The 26620-nt window shown below is 47.2% G+C and overlaps 1 protein-coding gene across 3 annotated transcripts in view; it reads right to left on the bottom strand.

Moving 5' to 3' along the window:
* Positions 1 to 3274: 3274 nt before the first annotated feature.
* B4GALNT2 (beta-1,4-N-acetyl-galactosaminyltransferase 2 (SID blood group)) overlaps positions 3275 to 26620 on the bottom strand; it is a 34833-nt gene continuing 11487 nt past the window's right edge. For 2 of the 3 annotated variants that reach the window (XM_008997411.5, XM_078374246.1), the window contains 8 exons: positions 18997 to 19103; positions 15496 to 15533; positions 12533 to 12713; positions 11712 to 11798; positions 7696 to 7883; positions 5991 to 6131; positions 4418 to 4637; positions 3275 to 3829 (listed from right to left, as the gene is read on the bottom strand). In XM_008997411.5, coding sequence (XP_008995659.1) covers positions 3624 to 3829; positions 4418 to 4637; positions 5991 to 6131; positions 7696 to 7883; positions 11712 to 11798; positions 12533 to 12713; positions 15496 to 15533; positions 18997 to 19103 — 1168 coding nt within the window. In that variant the 3' untranslated portion in view covers positions 3275 to 3623. The remainder of the gene's footprint in view (positions 3830 to 4417; positions 4638 to 5990; positions 6132 to 7695; positions 7884 to 11711; positions 11799 to 12532; positions 12714 to 15495; positions 15534 to 18996; positions 19104 to 26620) is intronic. The other variant, XR_008481646.2, reaches the window with a different exon arrangement.

Genomic DNA, 26620 nt, shown 5'->3' on the forward strand with positions numbered 1-26620 from the left:
CCCCCTCAACCTCCCAAAGTGCTGGGATTACAGGCATGAGCCACCACACCAGGTCATTTGTTCTTACTCATCCAAACATCAACAATCCATCAACTGAACTCCAAGGTATGTATAATAATAATTAAATTTCATTGCTTGATACGTTGCCTACTTTTAATTGTTCAAAAAATCACCACTTGACTGGATGCAGTGGCTCACATCTGTAATTCCAGCACTTTGGGAAGCTAAGGTGGGCAAAAATGCAAAAATTAGCTGGACATGGTAGCGAGTGCCTGTAATCCCAGCTACTCGAGAGGCTGAGACATGAAAATCGCTTGAACTTGGGAGGCGGAGGCTGCAGTGAGCCAAGATCACAACACTGCACTCCAGCCTAGGTAACAAAGTGAGACTCTGTCTCAAAAAAAAAAAAAACAAAGACACACACATATGTATAATTTGTAAATTATCATATATTTATGCCACATAATTTAATTTTCTGGCTTTTATTTCAGCAAAATCACTGATTATGCTTTTATAATCAAGATTTTTCATATAATTTGTACTCCAAGAACAGTTCAAAGTAAAGCAGCAAACTACAGCCAAGAGCCAAATGCAGCCTGTGGCTTGTTTTTGAATGAACCCATAAACTCTCAGTATGGCTTTTACAGTTTTAGATATACATTTTTAAAAGAATATGTGGGCTGTAATCCCACGCCTATAATCCCAGTACTTTGGGAGGCTGAGGTGGGTGGATCACGAGGTCAAGAAATTGAGACCATCCTGGTCAACAAGGTGAAACTCCATCTCTACTAAAAATACAAAAAATTAGCTGGGCATGGTGGTGCGCACCTGTAGTCCCAGCTACTCAGGAGGCTGAGGCAGGAGAATTGCTTGAACCCAGGAGGTGGAGGTTGCGGTGAGCTGAGATCGTGCCATTGCACTTCAGTCTGGGTAACAACAGTGAAACTCCGTCTCAAAAAAAAAAAAAAAAAGAATATGTGACAGAGACCTTATGTGACCTAAAATATTTACTACCTGTTCTTTACAAAAGTGTTTGCTGCTCCCTAATCTAAAGCAATGCTACTTAAAGTGTGATCTGAGGCCTGGTCTGGAGCTCTTTGTCATTGGCCTACAATGGGATAAGGGGCTCGTGCCAGAATCCCTAATCACAGTTTAAGTTGAGCTATTTTTTTTCATAGCAAGACTTTACTTTTTTTTTTTTTTACTTAAAAAAAGTTTGAAATATAGAGACAGGGTCTCACTATGTTGCCCAGGCTGGTCTTGAATTCCTGGGCTTAAGCAATCCTCCCACCTCTACCTCTGCCTCCTAAAGTGCTGGGATTACAGACATGACCCACTGTGTCTGGCTGACACTTTCTTGTCTTTCTTTCTTTTTTTGAGACAGGGTCTCATTCTGTTGCCCAGGCTACTGGAGAACAGTGGCAGGATCTCAGCTCACTGCAACCTCTGCCTCTTGGGTTCAAGTGATTCTCCTGTCTCAGCCTCCCAAGTAGCTGAGATTACAAGTGCATGCCACCACACCTGACTAATTTTTGTATTTTTAGTAGAGACAGGGTTTCACCATGTTGGCCATGCTGGGCTCAAACTCCTGACTTTGAAGAGTCCACCCACCTCAGCCTCCCAAACTTCTGGGATTAGAGGTGTGAGCCACTGCGCCCGGCAGAATTAGGCAAATTAAAAATTTTGTATTTTCCTTTTACCTAAGCATGTTGTAGCTGAAATCCTACCAATACTCCAAAGCACCGTCCACAAACTTTCATTGCATTTGGATGCAGTCGCCTTCTGATATCACAAGGCAAGAGATGTGGAGAAACATTTTCCCTGGGGCCTGAATAGCATTAGTCCCAAGAGTGGATGTTTAGGGTTACCAGTCATGTAGTACTAGCCCAGAGCACTTGATCCTAAGTGACAGAGATGCCCGGGCTTCATCAGTAAATTTGCGTGTCTGTGAAATGCAGGGGACGCTAGAGCACAAGGTCCAGGTAGGGGCTCTTCTTGCTTGGATCTAAGGGCAGTCATATGGGACTGTGTTGGAATGGGACAACATAATACTGTTTCCCTAGATAGCTGTGCTTGTTTAGCTTATTTTTCCTTTCAATTGAAGGCTATTTGTCTTTTTTTTTTTTTTTTTTTTTTTTGCTAGAGATGGGGGCCTCCCTATGTTTCCCAGGCTGGCCTCAAACTCCTGGGACTTAGTCAGTCTTCCTGCCTCGGCCTCTCAAAGTGCCTGGATGACAGGCGTGAGCCACTGTGCCCAGACTATAGTGATGCATAAAAATGCATGAACTATTGCACTAAAAGGATTCTGCATGTTAGTTAAAGCCATAAAAGCTGTAGCAATATAATCTTTATGACATATCATGAATCAGGCATTTTGGGGAGGATAAAAAATGACTGCTAGTCTCTATCCATACCTCAGAAATGCTGAATTAAGAGATTTGTTTACCTCAGGATTTCTCAGAGGCTTTACTACACTAATGTGAACTGCGGCCTGCCAAGAAAGAGACACAGCATGCGGAATTTCTCAAAATTATTTGAGCACCAAAATTGATTTTGCTGTAAATCTGTTTTTCAGGAATTTTTATTGATATCTCAGAGAACACATTTTTAGCGATCCCAAACTACCCTAGGCCACGTTCAGGGGGAAAAAGCTTCCAGGTAAACCGAAACTGTGAAGGCAGGGCTGGAGGGGTCATGGAATCTGCCGACCCCCAAGCAGCAGAAAGGCTTATCCAACAAGAGGATGGATGCACTCTGTAAATGACATGAGTGTCGAGTGATCGGCAACTGGCCTCCAGTCCCTGGAGCTTGGTGGCTTACCGCACTCACACTGTCTGTTCGCCATCACACTTTGGCATGGGCTCTGAGTTCAATCCCTGGCATTCTGGAATGGGCCTGGAGCGAGTCTGATTCCAGGGCCACCTTTGTTCTGGTAGACAGTGGGACAGCCCCAGGGCCTTCTTCCCCTCTCAGATGCCTGGATGCCTGCTTTTAGGCTCCCAAGAAGCTCACTCCACAGACCCTTCCTCCGCTGCCTAGGAACTGCTGACCCCTTCGCTTCTCTCATCCTCTGACCTCGGCTGCCTAATTCTGCAATTGGACCGAACTGAACCAGGCTACAAACCTCCTCAAGACAAGGATTGTGGGTTGTTCACATTTTTTGAGTCCACAAGGTAGAACCCAGTGAAAATGTAGGGATGACAGTGATACTGGAGCCGATACTTCTGACTGTGGCAGAATCTCCACCAAACAACTATCAAGGACCAGGCAGCTGTTCTTTTGAACGAGGACACCAACCAATGTCTTTTAATGTGAGATCAGATGAGATGATGTGAGATACCATACATGCAAATGCTTCATAAAAGGCAGGGCACTGTACAAACCATCATTGCTAATAATACAGTCTCCACTGCCCTAGTCAGTGACTGGTTCATTTCTAACGACCCTTCACCTTCGATTGGTACTTCCAGTAACTGAGCAACATCCCTTTGCCCTACCCACCAGCTGGGTCGCTACAATGTTCATCTATCAGGAGTCCAGTTTTTGGTGGCCCCAACCACTGGTTCCACTGCTATAGATACCATAACCAGCCAGCCTAGTGCTTCTTCTACGGCCCCACACCTTTATGTGGCACACTGGAGATGGTTCTTGAAGTAATGGAGAGCCAGCTTGAACTGGACCTGGGCGAGGGTGTTGGCCCGGTATGTGTCGTAGGTCTTCTTCAGGGCAGCCAGCTCTGGGTCCACCACTGGAGACCGAGACTGGTGACCTATAGTCACTTCTGGGCATGACCCCACGAGTAGAGTCCCTAGCCCATCAATGAAGAATTCTGCAAAGAGAAGGAGAGCAGAAGGAAGTGGAGCTGCGGTCAGAGAAGTGGGTACTGTTCTAGGTCTGGGAGGAGAGTCCCAGGAAGAGGACACAGTTCATACACTGGGGAGGTTCAGCCCCACGTGAAGCCCCACCCTTAACTCTAGGAGCCTGTCCCTGCTGAGGAGTGGGAAGGAAATAATAAACTCATTTCTCAGGCAGAAATATGGGCACAGAAGCAGAGAGGCACAGATTGGCTTTCAAACTGGCAGAACTGTGGACTCCAAGGCTGACAGAGTAAGAGGGAAAGAGAGAGCAGTCAATATGAAAGGATTTCTGGAAAAATAGGATATGAAGCAGCAAGGGAAAGGAGGAAGAAGGCAGAGCTGTAGAGAAAGGCAGGGGAAGAAAAGGGCAGCCTACAGGAGACAGAAGTCAAAGAGGTGTGAGGAGGGAGGCAAGAGGGATCAAGAGCTCCCTAGTCTGGGAAGAAAGGGAGAAAGGGACGCACTGCTGGGCAGACAGCCAGGTACAGCCCTTGGAAAGAACAAACTTCTGCAGCTAACTCTCAGCCCAGCTCCCTTCCTCACTGTTTCTGCCTTCCCACCTGAGTGAGCCACTCGTCGCAGGCGGGGATCAAAGCCAACTCTCTGGAGTCGCTCTGTGTGGGCCAGGAAGAAGTTGACCACGCCACTGGTCACCACACAGCTGGGGAAGCCATCCAGGGGTTGGAAAAATCCTGTCCTCTTGTGAAGGCAGGCCCCGTTCTCACTCTGTTCCAGCAACAGCTTAAACTGGAACACATTTCCCAGCACACTGCCGCCTACCTAGCCAGCAGGCAGAGAAATCCACGTTAGAGAGTGCAGATCAATATTCCCCCTGCCTCTTCCAGGAAACGCTGCTGGACTGCACCTTGGTTATAACGAGAATTGTTATTTCTCCATCTCTCCCTCAAATTATCCTTCAGTCACTCCCTTTTTGCTGTTATGGCCATGGCTTTCACTATACTACTCCTTGGGCTGTTTGATTTCCTGCCTACCCCAGAAAATCTCCTTGGCATGAGTAGCCCTTACCCAAGGCCAAAGAAGGTTATCTTTCCAGAGGAAGTTAAGTCACTCCCCTCCATTACCTGTACTGCAGATGACGAAGGTTGAAAAATTCCCTATTGGGTACAATGTTCACTATGAAGGTAATGGGTGCACTAAAAGCCCAGACGTCACCACTATGAAATACATGCATGTAAGCTGTCTGCACATGGGCCACTAAATCTAGTCAACAGAGGGAGGTAGAAGTGCTGCACACACACCATTTTATTTATTTATTTATTTATTTAATTTATTTTAGATGGAGCTTTGCTCTGTCGCCAGGCTGGAATGCAGTGGCATTATCTCAGCTCACTGCAACCTCCGCCTCCCAGGTTCAAGTGTTTCTCCTGCCTCAGCCTCCTGAGTAGCTGGGACTATGGGTACATGCTACCACGCCCAGCTAATTTTTGTATCTTTAGTAGAGACGAGGTTCCACCAATATGGTCTCAATCTTTTGACCTTGTGATCTACCGGTCTCGGCCTCCCCGAGTGCTGGGATTACACGTGTGAGCCACCACACCTGTCCACAATAAACATACCATTTTATTTTTTTTTGAGACGGAGTTTCGCTGTTGTTACCCAGACTGGAGTGCAATGGCACGATCTTGGCTCACCACAACCTCCGCCTCCTGGGTTCAAGCAATTCTCCTGCCTCAGCCTCCCGAGTAGCTGGGACTATAGGCACGCACCACCATGCCCAGCTAATTTTCATATTTTTAGTAGAGACAGGGTTTCACCTTGTTGACCAGGATGGTTTCGATCTCTTGACCTCGTGATCCACCTGCCTCAGCCTCCCAAAGTGCTGGGATTATAGGCGTGAGCCACCTCGCCCGGCTTAAACATACCATTTTAAAGGAGAACACAATTGCAAATGAGGAAGGGGGTGTAATTTGCTCAAAGAAAAGTCAGTGTAGAGGTGTGAGCTGGTGCAGCACTCTCCACCTGGGTTGCACTGGCCTATTCACCTCCTGCACCAGGCCCACTCCCTCCTCACCCTCCACCTCCTCTTCTCTTATATATTTTTTCCCTCTCTCTTCTCCCCACTTGTCCATCCCTACAGATTGCAGCTGGGTGAAACTGACAACTGTCCCTTACCACATCCAGTTCCGTTTTCTCCAGGACATCCACCAACATCTCAATCTTGGTCTCACTGTTGAAGAGAAAATCATCGTCCACCCAGAGAACATATTTGGTGGTGACCTGAGATATGGCCAGGTTCCTACCAGCAAACCACCCCTGTAGATGAAATCAGATTAGATAAGTGCTTGCCCATATTACATATTGGAATCACCTGGGGAGCTTTCCAAATTCCCAACAGCCAGGCTACATGCATTCCAGACACATTCCATCAGAATTGGTGGGAGCGAATCCAGTGTGCAGCCAAGGCTGAGAACCACAGGGCTGAAGAAAGTCCATGTCTCAGAGAAAGTCTGGAAGGGACAGGGACTACTGCATCAAAGACTGAGACAAAGAAAGACTAGAAAGTCTTTCCTTGGCTCTGTGGCCTATATGAATTGGGTGAAGTCCCTTTTCGCTTGACAGTTTCTGTGGCTTTCCTTTTGTCTCCTGTAAGATGTCAAGTTTGAGGGACATCTGGTATGTATAGTATTTGTTTCCTCCTGTGTCCTTGCAGAAAGGAAGGCGGAGAGAGAGGGAGGAAGAGAATGAGAGCGAGAGAGATTAGCAGGGAGAGGGAGAGGTGGCAGGAGAGAGAGGGAGAGTGAGAAGAAGGGAGGGAGAGGGAGAGAGAAAAAGTGGGGAGGGAGAGAGAGTCAAGGAGAAAGAGGGAGAAAGAGGGAGAGAGGAGAGAGAGACTAAGACGCTAGCTTGGGTAGAATCATGGAGAGGAGTGATTTCTCTACATCTCAGGAATCTTTGTGATGTCAGAGACCTCAAGCCACTTATAAGGACTGCAATCAATTTCCACATCAGAAATGAGGAAAGACGGGAGTGAAGCACAGTGGCTCACCTCTGTAATCCCAGCACTTTGGGAGGCCTACGTGGAAGGATCGCTTGAGCCCAAGAGTTCAAGACTAACCTGACCAACACAGTGAGACCCCATCTCTACAAAAATTTTTAAAAATTAGCCTGGCATCATGGTGCATGTCTATAGTCCCAGCTACTAGGAAGGCTGAAGTGACAGGATCACTTGAGCCTTTAAGGTCAAGGCTGCCATGATCACCGTGATTGCACCACTGCATTCCAGCCTAGGTGACAGAGCAAGACTCTAGCTCAAAAAAATGAAAAATAAAAAAATAGAAATGAGGCTCTGGGTATGGCGGCTCACATTTGTAATCCCAGCATTTTGGGAGGCTGAGGTGAATGGATCACCTGAGGTCAAGAATTTGAGACCAGCCTGGCCAACATGGTGAAACCCTTTCTGTACTAAAACTACAAAAAATAGCAGGGTGTGGTAGTGCACGCCGGTAGTCCCACCTACCCGGGAGGCTGAGGCAGGAGAATTGCTTGAGCCTGGGAGGCAGAGGTTGCAGTGAGCTGAGATCACACCACTGCACTCCAGCCTGAGCAACAGAGCAAGACTTCGTCTCAAAAAAGAAAAAAGAAAAAAAAAAATGAGGCAAAGTGGAAGAACTACCTCATGAATGCAGAAAAGTGAGGGTGACCCAATTTCTCTCTGAATCAGCAAGGGGACTCAGGGGACAGTTCTCACCCACTCCCACTGCTGGACTCTGCTTCCTTGGAAAGACCCCTGAGGAAGCAGCACCATCCAGGGTAGAACATGACCCTGGGGCCCTCTTGTCCTGGAATGCAAGTGCCCCCCAATCTGAGAGGGACATACCTTCCCAAACGGCATGGTGTAATATTCCACGTGATTGTCTTTAATCTCCAGGGGCTTCCCACTGTCGTCAGCCACTATGACGGTCAAGTCTGGGTAATACTCTCGAATACTCCGGAGCATGGTCATAAGCTTATGGGGGCGGAGGAAAGTCTTGGTGGCAATGGTTACCAGGTTTCTGAGCTTCCTCTCTAGGTAGAAAACAGTGGGTGTCAGAGCTCTGTCCTGTAGGAAGCTTCATTGTCTTTTCCTGCTTTGATCTGATGGCTTCTTTATGCCATAACCTGTCAGTATCTGTGGGCCTTATGCCTCTTGTCCCCAGGAGGTGCTTAATAAGAGTTTGCTAGTTGCATTAGTAAATAAAGACATTTACAACATACCCAATGTGTTGCATTTCCTGGTTCTGTTGGCTCCACTATGCCATTTCCCAACTGTCTGTCTGAATGTTTCATTTATACTTGCCTATTAGCACTTTGCTTGTTTCCTGCTTTCATCTTTTGTTTGTTTGTTTGTTTGTTTGTTTAAGACGGAGTTTTGCTCTTGTCGCCCAGGTTGGAGTGCAATGGTGCAATCTCGGCTCACTGTAACCTCTGCCTCCCAGGTTCAAATTATTCTCCTGCCTCGGCCTCCCAAGTAGCTGGGATTACAGGCATGCATCACCACATCTGGCTAATTTTGTATTTTTAGTAAAGATAGGGTTTCACCATGTTAGCCAGGCTGGTCTCAAACTCCTGACCTCGTGATCTGCCTGCCTTGGACTCTCAGAGTGCTGGGATTACAGTCATGAGCCACCACACCCGGCCTTCATCTTAATATTAGGAGTTGAGATGCACAGAGCTTTCCCATCTCAGAGTTCAATATGGAGAGTCATGGAGCCCAGGAAGAGAAGAAGACATCTACAGATCTTGAGACTTGCTTCTACCACCATCTGCAGCTCCTACAGAAAAGCTTACCTGATCTCTACTCTCAGGATGACATGGTTAGAAATAGGTCTACTTGGAGATTGCAAGGCCTGGACCGAATTGCCCATCTTAAGGCATGTGCCGTATAAAAGACTGGAGAGGGGACAGCTTTCCTATGGAAAAGACCCCATGAGGATGCAACTGGAGCTGCTGGTGTGTTTGGGATTCAGCCACTAAACAGGGAACTGTCAGCTGACTGTGCAGTTGCCACGTCCACGTGGCTTGGGGCCAGCTTGAGTTAATGCATGCTGGAAGGCACACCCCTCCCTGTTTGTGGGTGAAGGCACAGAGCCACTTTCCAAGAATGACAGGAATCAGAAGTCCTTTGGACAGAAGTTGTTCCAGAACCCTCCCCCTGTGCTGTCCTTTGGCACTTTTTTTTTTTTTGAGACAAGTTCTTGCTCTGTCACTTAGACTCGAGTTTAGTGGCGTGATCTCAGTTCACTGCAACCTTCATCTCCCGGGTTCAAGTGATTCTCCTGCCTCAGAGTCCCAAGTAACGTAGCAGAGACTAGGCATGCACCACCATGCCCAGCTAAGGTTTGGATTTTTTTTTTTTTTGAGACGGAGTTTCGCTCTTGTTACCCAGGCTGGAGTGCAATGGTGCGATCACGGCTCACCGCAACCTCCGCCTCCTGGGTTCAAGCAATTCTTCCTAAGTCTCCTGAGTAGCTGGGACTACAGGCGCACACCACCATGCCCAGCTAATTTTTGTATTTTTAGTAGAGATGGGTATTCACCATGTTGGCCTGGGTAGTCTTAAAGTCCTGACTTCAAGTGATCCGCCCACCTTGGCCTCTCAAAGTGCTGGGATTATAGGTGTGAACCACTGCGCCTGGCCCATTCTGTCTTTTGTCATTGCAAACAGTGCTGCAATAAATAACCTTGAACAAATATCATTTCACACAGATATAAATATCTGTAGGATAATTTCTAGAAATGGACTTGCTAGCCTAAAGGATATACACATTTAAAATGTTGATAGATAGATGCTGCCAATTCCCTCCAGAGAGGTGCTGATTTACATTCTTAACAGCAGTTGATATGCCGTTTTTCCAACCCTGTCCAAAACCTTTTAATGTGATTTTTGTTTTTGTTTTTGTTTTTTTTGAGGAGAAGTCTTGCTCTGTCGCCCAGGCTGGAGTGTAATGACATGATCTCGGCTCACTGCAACCTCCACCTCCTAGGTTCAAGCGATTCTCCCACCCCAGCCTCTTGAGTGGCTGGGATTACAAGCATGTGTCACCATACCAGCTAAGTTTTGTTTTTTTTGGTTTTTTTGAGATGGAGTTTCACTCTTGTTACCCAGGCTGGAGTGCAGTGGCGCGATCTTGGCTCACCGCAACCTCCACCTCCTGGGTTCAAGCAATTCTCCTGCCTCAGCCTCCCGAGTAGCTGGGACTACAGGCATGCACCACCATGCCCAGCTAATTTTTGTGTTTTTAGCAGAGACGGGGTTTCACCTTGTTGACCAGGATGGTCTTGATCTCTTGACCTCGTGATCTACCCACCTTGGCCTCCCAAAGTGCTGGGATTATAGGCATGAGCCACCGCGCCCAGCTGTTTTGTATTTTTAGTAGAGACGCGGTTTCACCATGTTGGCCAGGCTGGTCTCAAACTCCTGACCTCAGGTGATCCACCTGCCTCAGCCTCCCAAAGTGCTGGGATTATAGGCCGGAGCCACCATGCCCAGCCGAAAGTAGTTTTCATATGTGCCTTTCTCAGTGTGAGAGTGGGCATATATTTTAATGGCTAAACATGTTGCTGAATTTGATTTTTTCTGAATTGTGCATTTTTCCATTATTGGGTGTTCTTTTCTTATTGAGTCATGGCTGCTCTAATGAGACCTTTGTCTTTAATGTGAGCTGAAGACTTTTTCCCAATTTGGCCTTTGTCATTTGACTTTACTAATTAAAATTTGCTAATTTTAATATATAAAATTTTATATATTTCATATTTTTAATTTTTTATGGTCTCTGAGTCGTGTCATGCCTTATATCCTAAGACTGTTTTTTAAACTCCATTTTTGTTTCCAGTACTTTAAAATGTATTTAGATATCTGATCGATTGGAATTTATCTTGGTATGTGACATAGATTCAAGTTTTACTTCTAATTAAAAAATTATTTTTCAGTTATTAATTTGTTTTGAGACAGGGTCTCATTCTGTTGTCCAGGCTGGAGTATAGTGGCGATCATGGCTCACCACAGCCTCAACCTCCTAGACTCAAGCGATCCTCCCATCTCAGCCTTGTGAGTAGCTGAAATTACAGGTGTGAGCTGGATTACAGGTGCAAGCCATCACACTTGGATTAAAACTTTCTGTCTTTCATATAGCTACACCATTAGCTCACGTGATTTTTTGAATAAAACATTTTTAATTTGTTCATTTGTCCTCCTTTAATTTGACAAGCCTTTTTTTTTTGAGACAGATTCTTGCTGTGTTGCCCAGGCTGGAATGCAGTGGCGCAATCTCGGTTCACTGCAACCTCTGCCTTGTGGGTTGAAGTGATTCTCCTGCCTCAGCCTCCTGAGTAGCTGGGATTGCAGGTGCCTGCCACCACGCCCAGCTAATTTGTGTACTTTTAGTAGAGATGGAGTTTCACCATATTGGCCAGGCTGGTCTTGAACTCCTGACCTCAGATGATCTGCCCACCTTGGCCTCCCAAAGTGCTGAGATTACAGGTGTGAGCCACCTCGCCCAGCCAGACAAGCTGTCTTTATCGCACAGTGAAATTCCAACATGTATTGGGTTTATATCTGGATTTCCAATTTCATTCAGTACCACTCTTTTCATTATTATTACTTATTAAAATGTTATAATTCATTAGCTTTTTTCCCAAAATTAGCATGAACCCCACAGTAAGTTAAAAATCATTAAGAAATTTTAGGGGAGTGTGTCCTAGAGGTTTTTTTTTTCCTCCAAATGAAGCTTGTTGTCAGGGAGCATATCAGAGGCTGTCATTTGATAAATTCTCCATCTCAGAAGTGATCCCTTCTGAATTTCTTCAATAGCTTCACAGAGTGCCACCATGGAGCCCCAAGGACCAGGGCCTTACCTGGTCCAGGGTCGTACAGCTTGGGTATGACAGGATTGCGGATGGTCACTGGAAACTTGGCCACTGAAGATCTGGACTCCAGACTCACTGGAGGAAAAAATAAGGTCATAGCACAGGCAGTATCATGTCTGGATCAAACTCCAGGCCACCCCAGGAAGCCAGCATGACAGGGGAGTGCAGGTTTGGTAGGGAGAGTCCTGGCTGGGATGAGATTATGGACCTCATAGAGTCTCTGGCATTCCGGCTCCTGTCTTGCTGCGTCCCTGGGGCAACGCGCTGAATGCCTCCTAAGTTCACATGTCTTCTCTTAAAATAAACAAAAAATATATATTATAATAGGATTGGTGTAAATATTAAATAATTTTTTGGAGTGCCTCGCACATACAGGTGTTTTTAAAACATTAGCTCCCAGGCTGGGTGCCATGGCTCACTCCTGTAATCCCAACACTTTGGGAGGCCAAGGCAGGAGGATCATGAGGTCAGGAGTTCTAGACCAGCCTGGCCAACATAGTGAAACCCCATCTCTACTAAAAATACAAAAAAATTAGCTGGGTGGCAAGCACCAATAGTCCCAGCTACTCAGGAGGCTGAGCCGGGAGAATTACTTGAACCTGGGAGGCAGAGGTTGCAGTGAGCCGAGACCGTGCCATTGCACTCCAGCCTGGGCAACAGAGTGAGATTCCATCTCAGAAAAAAAAAAAAAGAGGAAAGAGGGAAGGAATCTTAAAAGCAGGTAGGCTTCCTGGAGGAGGAAGACTGAGAGGGCCCAGAGGTATCTTCTGGATCCGTAAGCATTTGGCACCCCAAGGACAGGCTCTCACCTATGTCCACCTTATGGTGCTGGTACCCCATGCTGGTGTATGTCACGTGCTGAAGGATGAACTTCAACAGCTTCCGGTCACTGGTAGAAATGGTCAGCTGCTTCTGGCCTCTGCCCTGCACCACATTGTCTGGGACATCAGCAAGGGTGTTCAGTGTCCCCAGAGACGCTGTCAGGGTGACCTAGGGTGGGTGAGGTAGAATGATGCTCAATGCAGGGACCAGAAAATGTGTCTCTGGAAAGGTACATACCCAGGCCGGAGCACATAAGGGTGAGGGGAGAAGCACCAGGGCACCCTTGACAGTGTAGGGCTGGCTCTGCAGGGAGCACTGAATTAGCGCCCCTGTACCCAACCCCCTAAGTCCTAGGGCCCCATGGATGAAAGGACCCATTTCTGGAAATATTCACATCTCTCAGCTTGCAGGGTTCCATTCTTCTTGACTTCTTACTCCACCTTTGACCTCTCTTTGCCAACTCCTGCTCTCCTCTTCTCACTATATATCTCTAAATGGAGTTTTTCAGACCTTAATTCTGGATTCTTTCTTTCTTTCTTTCTTTTTTTTTTTTTTGAGATGGAATCTTGCTCTGTCACCCAGGCTGGAGTGTAGTGGCATCATCTCAGCTCACTGCAACCTTAGCCTCTCGGGTTCAAGCGATTCTCGTGCCTCAGCCTCCTGAGTAGCTGGGATTACAGGCATGAGCCACCACACCTGGCTAATTTGTTTTTGTATTTTTAGTAGAGACTGGGTTTCACCATGTTGGCCAGGCTGGTCTCAAACTCCAATCCTGGACTCCTTTTCCTTCTTCTTTTGTGTGTGTGTGTGTGTGTGTGTGTGTGTGTGTGTGTGTGACAGAGTCTCACCTGTCACCCAGGCTGGAGTGCAGTAGCATGATCTCAGCTCACTGCAACCTCCACCTCCTAGGTTCAAGCAACTCTCCTGCCTCAGCCTCCCAAGTAACAAGGGATTATAGGCGTGTGCCATCATGTCTGGCTAATTTTTTGTATTTTTAGTAGAGATGGGGTTTCACCATGTTGACCAGGCTGGTCTCGAACTCTTGACCTCGTAATCCACCCACCTCGGACTCCCAAAGTGTTGGAATTACAGGATTGAGCCACCGGGCCCAGCCTCTTTTCCCTTCTTACTCCACACCTTCCTCGCCTTCCTGCTAGATTTCATCTGTTCCCGTGGCTTTAAAACCTGTTCCTTTGCTGGTGGGGTCACATTGTAAGTCTCACCTTTCTGAGATCCAACTGCTGGGACGTTTCACAAGCAACTCAAACTTGCCGTCTTCAAAATGGAACTACTGATTTCTCTCTATAAACCTGTTTCCTCCCACCCTCACCTCCTGTTCCCCCTGCCTTGTGGATGGCACCTCCATCCTCTCAGCTGTCCCAGGCCGTGGGAGGAATCCTCCTTGCTCTGCCCTTTTCTGTACACAGACTGCCCATCCAGTAGCAAGTCCTCTCAGCCCTCCCTCCAGAATGCATCTGGAACTGGCTCATCCTCTCCACCCCATTGCTACCCACAGCCCCTCTCTTCTCTTGCCTTCTGTGAGTCATCACAGTTATCTATAAAAGGAAATTGGACAGTGCCACTCCTGACACTGTTGACACTTGTCAGTCAACAGACACTTTCTGAAAATCCAGTTACAGGCACTAGGAAAACAGCAGTAAACGCCTTCAAGAAGTTTGTATTCCAGTGTGGAAGAGAGGGGAAAAGCATGGAGCCATACGCAGGGGGGATTCTGGTCCAGAGCAAGACTACGAAGAAGACAACATAGCCAGGCACGGTGGGTCATACCTGTAACTCCAGTGCTTTGGGAGACAGAGGTGGGAGGATCATTTGAGCTCAGGAGTTCGAAACCAGCCTGCAACATAGCCAGACCACATCTCTACTAAAAATAAAAAAATTTTTTTTAAAAAGTAAAAAAAAAAAGGCTGGGTGTGGTGGCTCACACCTGTAATCCAAGCACTTTGGAGGCCAAGGTGGGCGGATCACCAGATCACCTGAGGTCAGGAGTTCAAGACCAACCTGACCAAAATGGTGAAGGCCCATCTTAAAAAAAAAAAAAAAAAGTAACCAGGGGCTGGGTACGGAGGCTCATACCCGTAATCCCAGCACTTTGGGAGGTTGAGATGGATCAACCTGTAGTCCTAGCTACTCAAATGCTGTTGTGAGAAGATCACTTGAGCCCAGTATTGCGCCACTGCACTCCAGCCTGGGTGACAGGGTGAGACCCTGTCTCAAAAAAAGAAGACAGGCCACACGGTGGCTCTTGCCTGTAATCCTAGCACTTTGGGAGGCAGAGGTAGGTGGATCACCTGAGGTTAGGAGCTCAAGACCAGCCTGGCCATCATGGTGAAACCCCATCTTTAAAAAAAAAAAAAAAGAAGAAGAAGACAACAGAGAGAAACAAGAACTCAATGGTGACAGGTGGCAGAGGCCTCGAGGACCTGCTCACTCGTCACCTATTCCAACCTCTGACTAGCCTGTAAAGGTGAGAAAACTAAAATCACACTTCCCACACTCCTCTTGGTTAGGGATCTGGGCACAATTTGCATCTCACTGATCAGATACAGCACCCTGAGACCTTGATGTGGAGCTACATAAAGTGGGGAAAGGAAGGCAGGGCACAAGCACCCTCTGTCCTGCCAGCCCTAACCCTGACAGAGGCCATGTAGTGCCAGAGCTCGTGGCTGCAGTGGCTGCTTCCTCTTGCAGCAGAAGCAGCAGCAGCCAAGGGGTCCCATTCGTCAGTGTGGCCTGGGAAGTCCTCTCTGGAACTCCAGCTGCTCCTGAGGCTGGAAAAATCACATCCTCTACACACCCTTCCTTCGCCTCCCTCCTTGCGCTCATGTCCGACCTTGATTCTGGACAGGGGCTCCATCAAAGGCTGAGACCAGCCACAGCTGAGGGAATGAGGACAGGACGTCAAGTGCAAACAGGCGCTGGGAGGACTCACCTCATAGACGGGAGCATCGGGTCCTTCAAACTGGAGACCTGGAGGACACAGGGAAAAGGACAGAAAACAGCACGTGAGAGGACACCGCAGCTCCCCACTGCTCTTGCCAACCTCGTGGACCCCTGCACACCCTTGAGAGTTCCTTCGGGTGTCACCTCCCACCCAGAGTGTTTGCTGGCGCGTGCACCTCTCCCCAGGACTCTGTTAGGCGGTGTTCCATGGTCTTTCTCAAACCCCAGCAGTTCTAAAACCTCTAATGCCTGTCCTCAGCTTTGGAGGCTGTGAATTAATTCAGTTCCTTCTGGGAATCTGTTACTGAAGGGAAGGAAGCATGGATAAGTAATGAATCGTCTTGTATAAGGCACCTGGAGTAGCCAAATCCATAGAGACAGAAAGTAGAATGGTGTTTGCCAGGGGCTGGGGAGAGGGACAGTGGGGAGTTAAGTTAGATGGGTACAGAGTCCCAATGGGGATGATGGGACAGTTCTGGTGGTGACTGATGGTTGCATGACAATATGAATATCCTTAATGTCACTGAACAATACACTTTTGAATGGTTAAAAGTGTAAATTTTATGTTTATATATAATATATAATAATATAGTATGTAATAATTAGTTTACATATATATATATATATTTTTTTTTTTTTTTTTTGAGACAGAGTCCTGCTCTGCCGCCAGGCTGGAGTACAGTGGCATGATCTTGGCTCACTGCAACCCCTGCCTCCTGGGTTCAAGTGATTCTTCTGCCTCAGCCTCCTGAGTAGTTGGGACTACAGGTGAGCACCACCATGCCCGGCTAATTTTTGTATGTTAGTAGAGATGGGGTTTCACCATGTTGGCCAGGCGGGTCTCGATCTCCTGACCTTGTGATGACCTCGTGATCTGCCTGCCTTGGCCTCCCAAACTGCTGGGATTAAAGGCGCGAGTCGAAGCACCTGGCTTTTTTTTTTTTTTTTTTAATGGAGTCTCACTGTGTCGCCCAGGCTGGAATGCGATTGTGCCATCTCAACTCACTGCAACCTTCACCTCCCAGGTTCAAGTGATTCTCCCACCTCAGCCTCCCAAGTAGCTGGAACTACAGGTGTGAGGCACCACACTTGGCTAATTTTTGTGTTTTTAGTAGAGACGGGGTTTCACCATGTTGGCCAGGCTCAAACTCCTGACTTAGGTGATCTACTCCCCTCAGCCTCCCAAAGTGCTGGGATTACAGGCATGAGCTATTGCACTTGGCCATTTTTTTTTTTTTTTTTTGGAGACAGAGTCTCACTCTGTCACCCAGGCTGGAGTGCAGTGGTGCAATCTCAGCTCACAGTTAACTCCGCCTCCCAGGTTCAAGCAATTCTCCTCTCTCAGCCTCCCCAGTACTGAGACCACAGGCACGCACCACCACACCTGGCTAAATTCTGTATTTTTACAGAATTTAGTATTTTTACAGGGCTGGTCTCAAACTCCTGACCTCAAGTGATCCACCCACCTTGTCCTCCCAAAGTGCTGGGATTATAGGCATGAGCCACTGCACCCAGCCCATTATGTAAATTTTATCACAATAAGAAATGAATCATCCAAAATGAAAAACAGCTTTTAAAATGGCTATTCAAGAACACTAGTGATTCACCCCAAATGTACTTACTTTAGAATCTATCTCTGTTCTTACAGTAGAACTAATTCAAATTCAAATTCAAATGCATCCTCTCGAAGCGGCCTACCATCTGCTGATATCCCGCATCCTCCTCTGTCTGGGGCACTCACTCTCATCGCACCTGTTTGAGGTGTGGTTTGTGAAATTCAGTTCTCTGCCATGCTCATCAGTGCTGGACCTGGAGAGAGCTCGGCTGGGTCCGTGAGATATGTCAGATCCCCAGTTGCCACCACACCTAGACCTTACTTGGAGGTCTTTTCTGGGGCTTGTAGGTTTCGGGGGGCTGTTTGCCTCAAGATGCCAAGAGTCCCCAAGCAGAAAAAGAATTCACTGGACAGACCCACAGAATCCAACATCTCTGCACTGGGAGGGGACATCTGTGCCTGCAGGCTCCTCCTTCTGGTCACTCTGACAATATTCCACTTTGCTGCTGAACTAGAGGGGATGTGTAAAAATCCATCGTGAAGGGCAGTTTTAACCAACAGAAATATTCTTTTCAAAATGCACTTCCAGCCAGGCTTGGTGGCTCGTGCCTGTAATCCTAGCACTTTGGGAGGCCAAGGCAGGTAGATTATCTGAGGGTAGGAGTTCGAGACCAGCTTGGCTAATGTGGTGAAACCCCATCTCTACTTAAAATACAAAAATTAGCCAGGGGTGGTGCTGGGCACTTGTAATCCCAGCTACTTGGGAGGCTGAGGCAGGAGAATGGCTTGGACCCAGGAGGAGGAGTTTGCAGTGAGCTGAGATCATGCCACTGCACTCCAGCCTGGGTAACAGATCAAGTCTCTGTCTCAAAAAAAAAGCTCATGTTTTGCCTGCTCCCATGATGTTGGAGGACATTGAAAAGCCAGTTATGTTCTAAGATTCTTTAAGGCGCACAGATTTCTGTCCTGTCCTGTGTTATCTTGGAGCCGCAGGAGGTCCCGGCTACTAAAGGAGATTTCCAGTTGTGGATACAGTAAGACTAAGGTGTAATGAAATCGCATCAAGCCAGGCCTGGAGGCTCACATCTGTAATCCCAGCACTTTGGGAGACCGAGGTGGGCAGATCACTTGAAGTCACGATTTTGAGACCAGCCTGGCCGACATGGTGAAACACAAATTAGCCAGGTGTGGTGGCAGACACCTGTAATCACGGCTACTTGGGAGGCTGAGGCAGGAGGATCATTTGAACCCGGGAGGTAGAGTTGCAGTGACCGGAGATCTCACCACTGCACTCTAGCCTGAGAGATTGAGCAAGACTCCATCTCAAAAAAAAAAAGGAATCACATCAATTTCCTGGCTTGTGCTGAGTACACAGCAGGTACCAATGAATGCCTGCTCCATATTTTTCTTTTTCTTTCTTTCTTTTTTTGAGATAGGGTCTCACTTTGTCGCTCAGGCTGAAGTACAGCAGCACAATCTCTGCTCACTACAGCCACGACCCCCCACAAGTTCAAGCAACCCTTCTGCCTCAACTCCCTAAGTAGCTGGGACTACAGGTGCCCACCATCACACCCAGCTAATTTTTCTATTTTTTGTAGATACAGGGTTTTCCTATATTGCCCAGGCTGGTCTCGAACTCCTGAGCTCAAGTAATCCACCCGCCTCAGCCTCCCAAAATGCTGGGATTACAGGCTGGAATGAGCCACAGCACTTGTCCCCCTCCCCTGCTTTTTTTAGGAGACAGCAGGGTTTCCTTATGTCACCCAGGCTGGAGTGTACTGGCAAGATGATAGGCCACTGCAGCCTTGAACTCCTGCCTTGGTCTCCCAAAGTGCTGGGATTACAGGCATAAACCACTGCACCCAACCTCTCCCTCCTTTTGCCTAAGAAGAGTGAGAACGCTTTCTAGGGCTCTCAGGATGTGGATGTACTTACCCGGGATGGGAACTGTGTGCAGGGGCATTACCTCCACTCCGTGGACTGGGTACCCAAAGGGGAGGTTGGGCTGGGCCAGCAGGGGCAGTGGGCGGGGCAGCCCTTCTCTGCAGGAGAACAGAAACATCAGCAGCTGCCCCCGACGCCGGTCCCTGGTTGGTTCTCAACAGTGGTGCCGGTGCACAGGGCCTTGCCCTGACAATGTGGAGAAATCAAAAGTGGCTTGTCCCTGTCTCCTTCCATTCTCCCCCACAGTCCTTATTTTCTCCCCTCTCCTGACCTCCCTCCACAAAGGTAATGAGGTGGTTTATAACAAAGCATTTTTGTTTTTGAGACAGGGTTTCACTTTTTCCCCCAGGCTGGAGTACAGTGGCACAGTCATGGCTCGCAGCAGTCTTGACCTCCCTCACTCAAGCAGTCCTCCCATCTCAGCCTTCCCATAGCTGGGACTACAGGTACATGCCACGAAGTCCAGCTAATTTCTACAGTTTTTTGTAGAGATAGGGTCTTACTATGTCACCCAGGCTGGTCTCCAACCCCTGGGCTCAAGCAATCTTCCTGTCTCAGCCTTCAGAGAAGCCAGGACTATAGGAGAGAGCCACCATGCCTGGCTAACAAAGCCCATTTTTGAAAAAACCATGACCAGCATAAAAGGAAAAATAAAATTATCAGACTGTAAGGGCCCATCCAGCTGCAGCAGCTAAACACCAACGTCACATCTGAACTTCGCGGAAACCAGGATAACGATATTGACGACCCTTACGTGGCCCTTACTACCCAAAGAAGTAGACCAATTCCTGAAGGGAAGTGGAACTTCTCCTACCACCGAAATAAAAAAGAAACTAAGTCACAACAAAGTTTACAGGTGAGTATTGTTGTCACAATATTTTTAGAGCAAACAGAGGAACTGTTTTAATGGGTTTTTTGTTGTTATTGATAACAATCTTTAGTCAAAAGCAAGCACATAGCACAATCCAGCAAGGTTTGTTTTTGAGGGACTAAGGTACAGTGGTTGAAATGTTAGCCTTCAGAACCCAGTTCACCAAGAGACCATTTAATTACCAGGAAGAAAAGATCAGACCATCATAGTGAATACGTAGGGGAATATGAAAACAACAAAAGTTTTAAATGGTAAAGAACATAAAAAGGCAATTAGCAGAAGAGGAAATACAAATAGCAATGAACAGATGAAACGTGCTGAGCTTCAATCAGGGAAATGTGAATTTAAAAAACCATGGAATACTTTTTCATTAAAGTTTGAAAATCTGATGATAGCAAGTGTTAGGTGTATGTAAGGTGTGACTCTTACCCACTCTTCGTGACAGTGAGTTCACACAAGCCCTCTTGAAGGAAATTTGTCAGTATCTATCAAAAATAAAAAAGACATACTCTGGGATCTAGCTAGTAAGACACTAGGTGAAAGGAGAAATGCTTGCAATCTCACTCTGTCACCCAGGCTGGAGTGCAGTGGCATGATCTCGGCATACTGCAACCTCCACTTCCCAGTTCAAGTGATTCTCTTGCCTCAGTCTCCTGAGTAGCTGGGATTATAGGCACGTGCCACCATGCCTGGCTAATTTTTGTATTTTTTGTAGAGATGGGGTTTTGCCATACTGTCCAGGCTGATCTGGAATTCCTGGCCTCAAGTGATCTGCCTGCCTCGGCCTCCCAAAGTGTTGGGATTACAGGCGTGAGCCACCACACCCGGCCCTTATACATGTCTTAATAAAAAAGGAAAGAATGTAAATATAATGTAATATTATTGTAAATAATGTAAATGTAAAAAGGAAGGTTTTCCAACAATCTAAATACCTTTCAATAGGGAAATGGCTTAGTAAAATACAGTATATTCATATTCATAGTTATATTGCAATTAAGAGGGATTAACTAGATATATACATAGCTCTTTTTTTTTTTTGAGGCAGAGTCTCGCTCTGTCACCCAGGCTGGAGTTGCAGTGGCATGATCTTGGCTTACTGCAACCTCCACCTCCTGGTTTCAAGTGATTCTCCTGCCTCAGACTCTTGAGCAGCTGGGACTAGAGGTGTGTACCACCACATCCAGCTAATTTTTTTGTATTTTTAGTAGAAACGGGGTTTCACCATGTTAGCCAGGATGGTCTCGATCCCTGACCTTGTGATCCGCCCACATCAGTCTCCCAATACATAGCTCTTAAAACCATATCATATTCCTTTCCAGTTCCAGCCCCAGACCCTGCAGCCACTGAGCTGTTGATACTTAAGAAGAACAGGATTTAAAACTCCTTTTTAAGGAGGGAGTCACGGTGGTCAAGAAGGATGTCCTCATGCCTAAGCACCCAGAGCTGGCAGATGAGAAGGTGCCCAACCTTCGTGTCATAAAGGCCGTGCAGTCTCTCAAGTCCCAAGGCTATGTGAAGGGACACCCTGCCTGGAGACATTTCTATGGGTACCTTACCAAGGAGGGTATCCAGAATCTCCATGATGACACCCATCTGCCCCCTAAGATTGTGCCTGCCACTCTATGCCACAGCTATCCAGAGACGGGTAGGTCTCTGCCTAAAGGTCTGGTGGGTGAGCCACCTGCAAGACCCACAAGAGGGGAAGCCGACAGCCTGCTGCCAACAAGAAAGCAGTGGCTAGGGCTGCGTCAGCAACTGAATTCCAGTGTAGAGGCAGATTTGGTCATGGATGTGGTCAGCCATCTCAGTAAAATTGGAGAGGATTTTTGTTTTGTTTTTAGATTTTTTGAGACAGGGTCTCACTCTGTCGCCCAGGCTGGAGTGCGGTGGCACAATCTCAGCTTATTGCCACCTCCGCCTCCTGGGTTAAAGCGATTCTCCTGCCTCAGCCTCCTAATTTTTGTATTTTTGGTAGAGACAGGGTTTCACCACATTGACCAGGCTGGTCTCGAATTTCTGACCTCAGGTGACCTGACTGCCTCAGCCGCCCAAAGTGCTGGGATTACAAGCGTGAGCCACCGCCCCCCACCAGAGGAGGCTCTGTCAGGTGGCTATTTTGCATTCAATAAACTTATAGTCAGAAAGAAGAAAAAATATATATATGTAATTGAATGAAAAATTTCAGAGCCTGTCCTTCCCTAACACTCTGCCTGCTGCCTGCCAGGACAGTTCCCCATTTGTCAGTCTCCTGGTCTCTCTTTGCCACTCACCATTCTGTGAGATCTCTGGAGCTGGAGACTCAAAGTGCCTCCCACTGTGGCTAACATCAAGTAAGCCTCAATAAGAGTCTGCAGGATAAGCCAGTGGTGTGAGGGGAAGCACAGGGAACATGGTTATGCAGGAGGCTGATCGCTGCCCTGGGCAGTGCCTGGACTTCTGGGAGAAAGAAGCCCCAGGTGTGCAAATTGCAAGAGGCACATGGTGGGGGAAGGGAGAATAGGGAAAGGGGTTTGAAGAGATGGAGAGAGTGAGATCAGGGAGGGCAGGGGAGGGATAAGTGGACATAAGGCAGATGCCTGTTGGGAGGGATACTGACCTGGAAGGAGCCTGGCAGAAGGAATTATAAGAAGGAACTGGTTCCAAACAGGGAAGGCTAAGGAGTTGGAGGAGTTCCTGGCCACATCCTCACCTGGCCCTCTTTCACCTGTGCAAATTCCCAGCCCTTTGGAGATTATACCAGGCAGTACAGATAGAAGAAAAGCAAACAGCCTGATGATAATGACTAATGTAAACTGGATCTCATGCCAGAGAGGATGTAGCTGGGGAGGAACACAGATGTTCTCAAATCTTTCTTATTTAGCTGATGAAATCCATTGAATCCCTGCTTTGAGCAAGTCACTGAGCTAGGTACAAAGATGAATCTAATATAGATCCTGCCCTCGACGAGCTTACAGTATAATAGAGGGTACAATTGGTGTGTCCTGGGGGTGGTGGTATGGCTCACACCTGTAATCCCAGCTACTTGGGAGGCTGAGGTGGCAGGATCACTTGAACTTGGGAGGTGGAGGTTGCTGATAGTGAGCCAAGATTGTGTCACTGCACTCCAGCCTGGCAACAGAGCAAGACTCTGTCTCAAAAAAAACAAAAGCCGGGGGCGATGGCTCACACCTGTAATTTCAGCACTTTGGGATGCTGAGGTGGGCGAATCATAAGGTCAGAAGATTGAGACCATTCTGGCCAGCATGGTGAAACCCCATCTCTACTGAAAATACAAAAAATTAGCCAGACATGGTGGCACGCACCTGTAATCCCAGCTACTCAAGAGGCTGAAGCAGGAGAATTGCTTGAACCCGGCAGACAGAGGTTGTAGTGAGCTGAGATCAGGCCACTACACTCCAGCCTGGGCAACAGAGAAAAACTCGGTCTCAAAAAAAAAAAAAAACCACACAGTACCAAACAACAATGAAAAACAGTGTTCTCTCTGAGTCAGATGTCCATTCTGTGGCCCATAGAATGTATTCACAAGTTGTGTGGAAACTCAAGATTTCAATTCAAAGCTCAATGGTATTGAGCTACATTGGTACTGTGAATACCGAATAGTATTAAATACTATTAAGTTGTGAGAGATGTGGTAGGCCTTAGCGGGGAGAGCAGCTTCCGTTCTGAGAATTGAGAAAGGAATATTCAGAAGATGACATTCAAAGTCCAGCCTCATCTCTGGTACTGAACAGGTGGCATCTACATTGATGAGGAAAGAGCTCTACGATTAAAGTCAAGAAAGCAAGATGTAGAAAGTTTGTACAGTACACAATAATGTCTGTTTTCTAAAGTGGAGTATATGTTCACATGTGTACATTTATTTGTATATGTGATGGGAGTGGCATGAATAGTGGTGGTAAATGTTTAACAATGGGCTTTTGAGGCGGTGGGGGTTGGCAGGCCCTGGTATGTAGTGTCTGCCGATTTCTATGGTGTAAATACTCACACTATGGCTGATATCAAGCTACCAATGTGATGTCACTGAATGTGGAGTTGGAAGAGAGAAACACACTAGGTCACCGTTTCTCTCTCCCTCTCTCTCTTTTTTTTTTTTTTGAGATTGAGTCTTGCTCTGTCACCCAGGCTGAAGTACAGTGGCGTGATCTCAGCTCACTGCAACCTCCTCCTCCCAGGTTCAAGCAAGTCTCCTTTCTCAGCTTCCCAACTAGCTAGGACTACAGGTGCACACCATGATACCTGGCTAATTTTTATGTTTTTAGTAGAGACAAGGTTTCATCATATTGGTCAGGCTGGTCTTGAACTCCTGACCTCAGGTGATCCACCCACCTCAGCCTCCCAAAGTTCTGAGATTACAGATATGAGCCACTGCGCCTGGTCTATAATCTCCCTACCATGTAGATAAGCTAGTGATTTGGCTGGATGGTCAGGGACTTGGAAGAAGCATGATTAGAAAAACGGTGACAAAGAAATTTGGGGAAGAGGTATGTGGACGGACCTCGCTGAGTGGTCAAAACTGTGAAGATATTTGTATTCCATGTGAGTGCTCACCAGTGGGTGACCTCCTCAGAGGAGGAGTTTAATAATCGAGTGGATAGGATGACCCGTTCTCTGGACACCACTCAGCCTCTTTCTCCAGCCACCCCTATCATTGCCCAATGAGCTCATAAATAAAGTGGCCATGGTGGCAGGGACAGAGCTTATGCATAGGCTCAGGAACATGGACTTACACTCACCAAGGCTGACCTGGCTGTGGCCACTGCTGAGTGCCCAATTTACCAGCAGCAGAAACCAACACTGAGCCCCCGCTATGGCACCATTCCTCAGGGTGATCAGCCAGCTACCTGGTTTCAGGTTGATTATATTGGGCCTCTCCCATCTTGAAAAGGGCAGAGGTTTGTCCTAACTGGAATAGACACTTACTCCAGATACGGGTTTGCCTATCCTGCACCCAAGGCTTCTGCCAAGACTACCATCCGTGGTCTCATGGAATACCTTCTCCACCATCATGGTATTCTACACAGCATTACCTCTGACCAAGGCACTCACTTTAAGACTCAAGAAGTGTGGCAATGAAATCCTTGAATGTTCTCTTAAGAAAATGATGCTGGTCATCGCAGCTTCAGCATCTCCTGTTTTTTGATGCTTGGTTCCCTCTGCTGATCTCAAAGTTTCCTGGCTTTTCCTCCCTCAGCCCCTTCTCACCCCTTTGCTGTCCTGTGTAGTGATTTGGTGAGAGAAATCATTGCTGCCCCCTCCCCCCAGCACCATATATGAGTTTCAAGTTTTATTATTGCAATAAAAGTGTTTACGCCGGCTTTTCTCAACAACAGCAACAAAAAAGAAGTGTGGCAATGGGCTCATGCTCATGGAATTCACTGGTCTTACCATGTTCCCCATCGTCCTGAAGCAGCTAGATTGGTAGAACGGTGGAATGGCCTTTTGAAGTCACAATTATAATGCCACGAGATGACAAAACTTTGCAGGGCCGGGGCAGAGTTCTCCAGAAGGCCATGTGTATGCTCTGAATCAGCATCCAATATATGGTACTGCTTTTCCCACAGCCAGGATTCATGAGTCCAGGAATCAAAGGGTGGAAGTGGCACCACTCACTGTCACCCCCTAGTGATCCACTAGCAAAATTTTTGCTTCCTGTTCTCAAGACATTACATTCTGCTGGCCTACCTTGGTTCCAGTGGAGGAATGCTACCACCAGGATACACAACAATGATTCCATTAAACTAGAAGTTAAGATTGCCACCTGGATACTTCCGGCTCCTCCTACCTTTAAGTCAACAGGCTAAGAAGGAAGTTGCAGTGTTGGCTGGGGTGATGACCTTTACTATCAAGATGAAATCAGTCTACTCCTCCACAATGGAAGTAAGGAAGAATACACGTGGAATACAGGAGATCCATTATGGTGTCTCTTAGTATTACCATGCCCTGTGATTAAGTTCAATGGGAAACTACAATAGCTCAATCCAGGGCTATTGTGTGTACAAATGACTCAGATCCTTCAGAAATGAAGGTTTGCGTCACTCCACCAGGTAAAAAACCATGACCTGCTGAGGTGCTTGCAAGTGATCTGCCCGCCTCAGCCTTCCAAAGTGCTGGGATTACAGGCATAAGCCAAGCAGCTGAATGGAGCTAGGTATTATATTATTATAAAATGGAGCCTCCCCATTTCACAAAGATTAAGCAGCTTGCTCAAGATCACCTCAATGGCGGTCGAGGATGCGGGACCTGAATGCAGCCAGTCAGCTTGCACAGCAGCACTGTTAACTGCTGAAACCAGTTGCTCCTCATACAGCTAGGTGCACCAGGGTTGAAATCCATGCCAGCATCACCTACATATTCCACTGGCTGTCCAGCTTTCAGCATCCCCTGACGAAGATGGTGTCTCCACCTGTCTTCTGGGGAGCCTTCCACTTGCATGTAATTTGGAGGGTAGTGGCTGCTATGGTTTGAGTGTGTTCCCTAAATTTCATGTGTTAGAAACTTAATCCCCAAATTCAAACGTTGTTTAAAGGTAGGGGCCATTGGGAGGTCATTAGCATAAGGTCATCAGGTGGAGACCCCACAATGGGACTGCTGGTTTTTGTTGTTGTCGTTTTGAGATGGAGTCTCACTCTGTCACCTAGACTGGAGTGAGTACAGTGGTCAAATCTCAGCTCACTGCAACCTCCACCTCCCGGGTTCATGTGAGTCTACTGCCTCAGTCTCCCAAATAGCTGGAACTACAGGCAC

The sequence above is a fragment of the Callithrix jacchus genome, chromosome 5, assembly GCF_049354715.1.
Source record: "Callithrix jacchus isolate 240 chromosome 5, calJac240_pri, whole genome shotgun sequence".
NCBI classification, from domain to species: domain Eukaryota; kingdom Metazoa; phylum Chordata; class Mammalia; order Primates; family Cebidae; genus Callithrix; species Callithrix jacchus.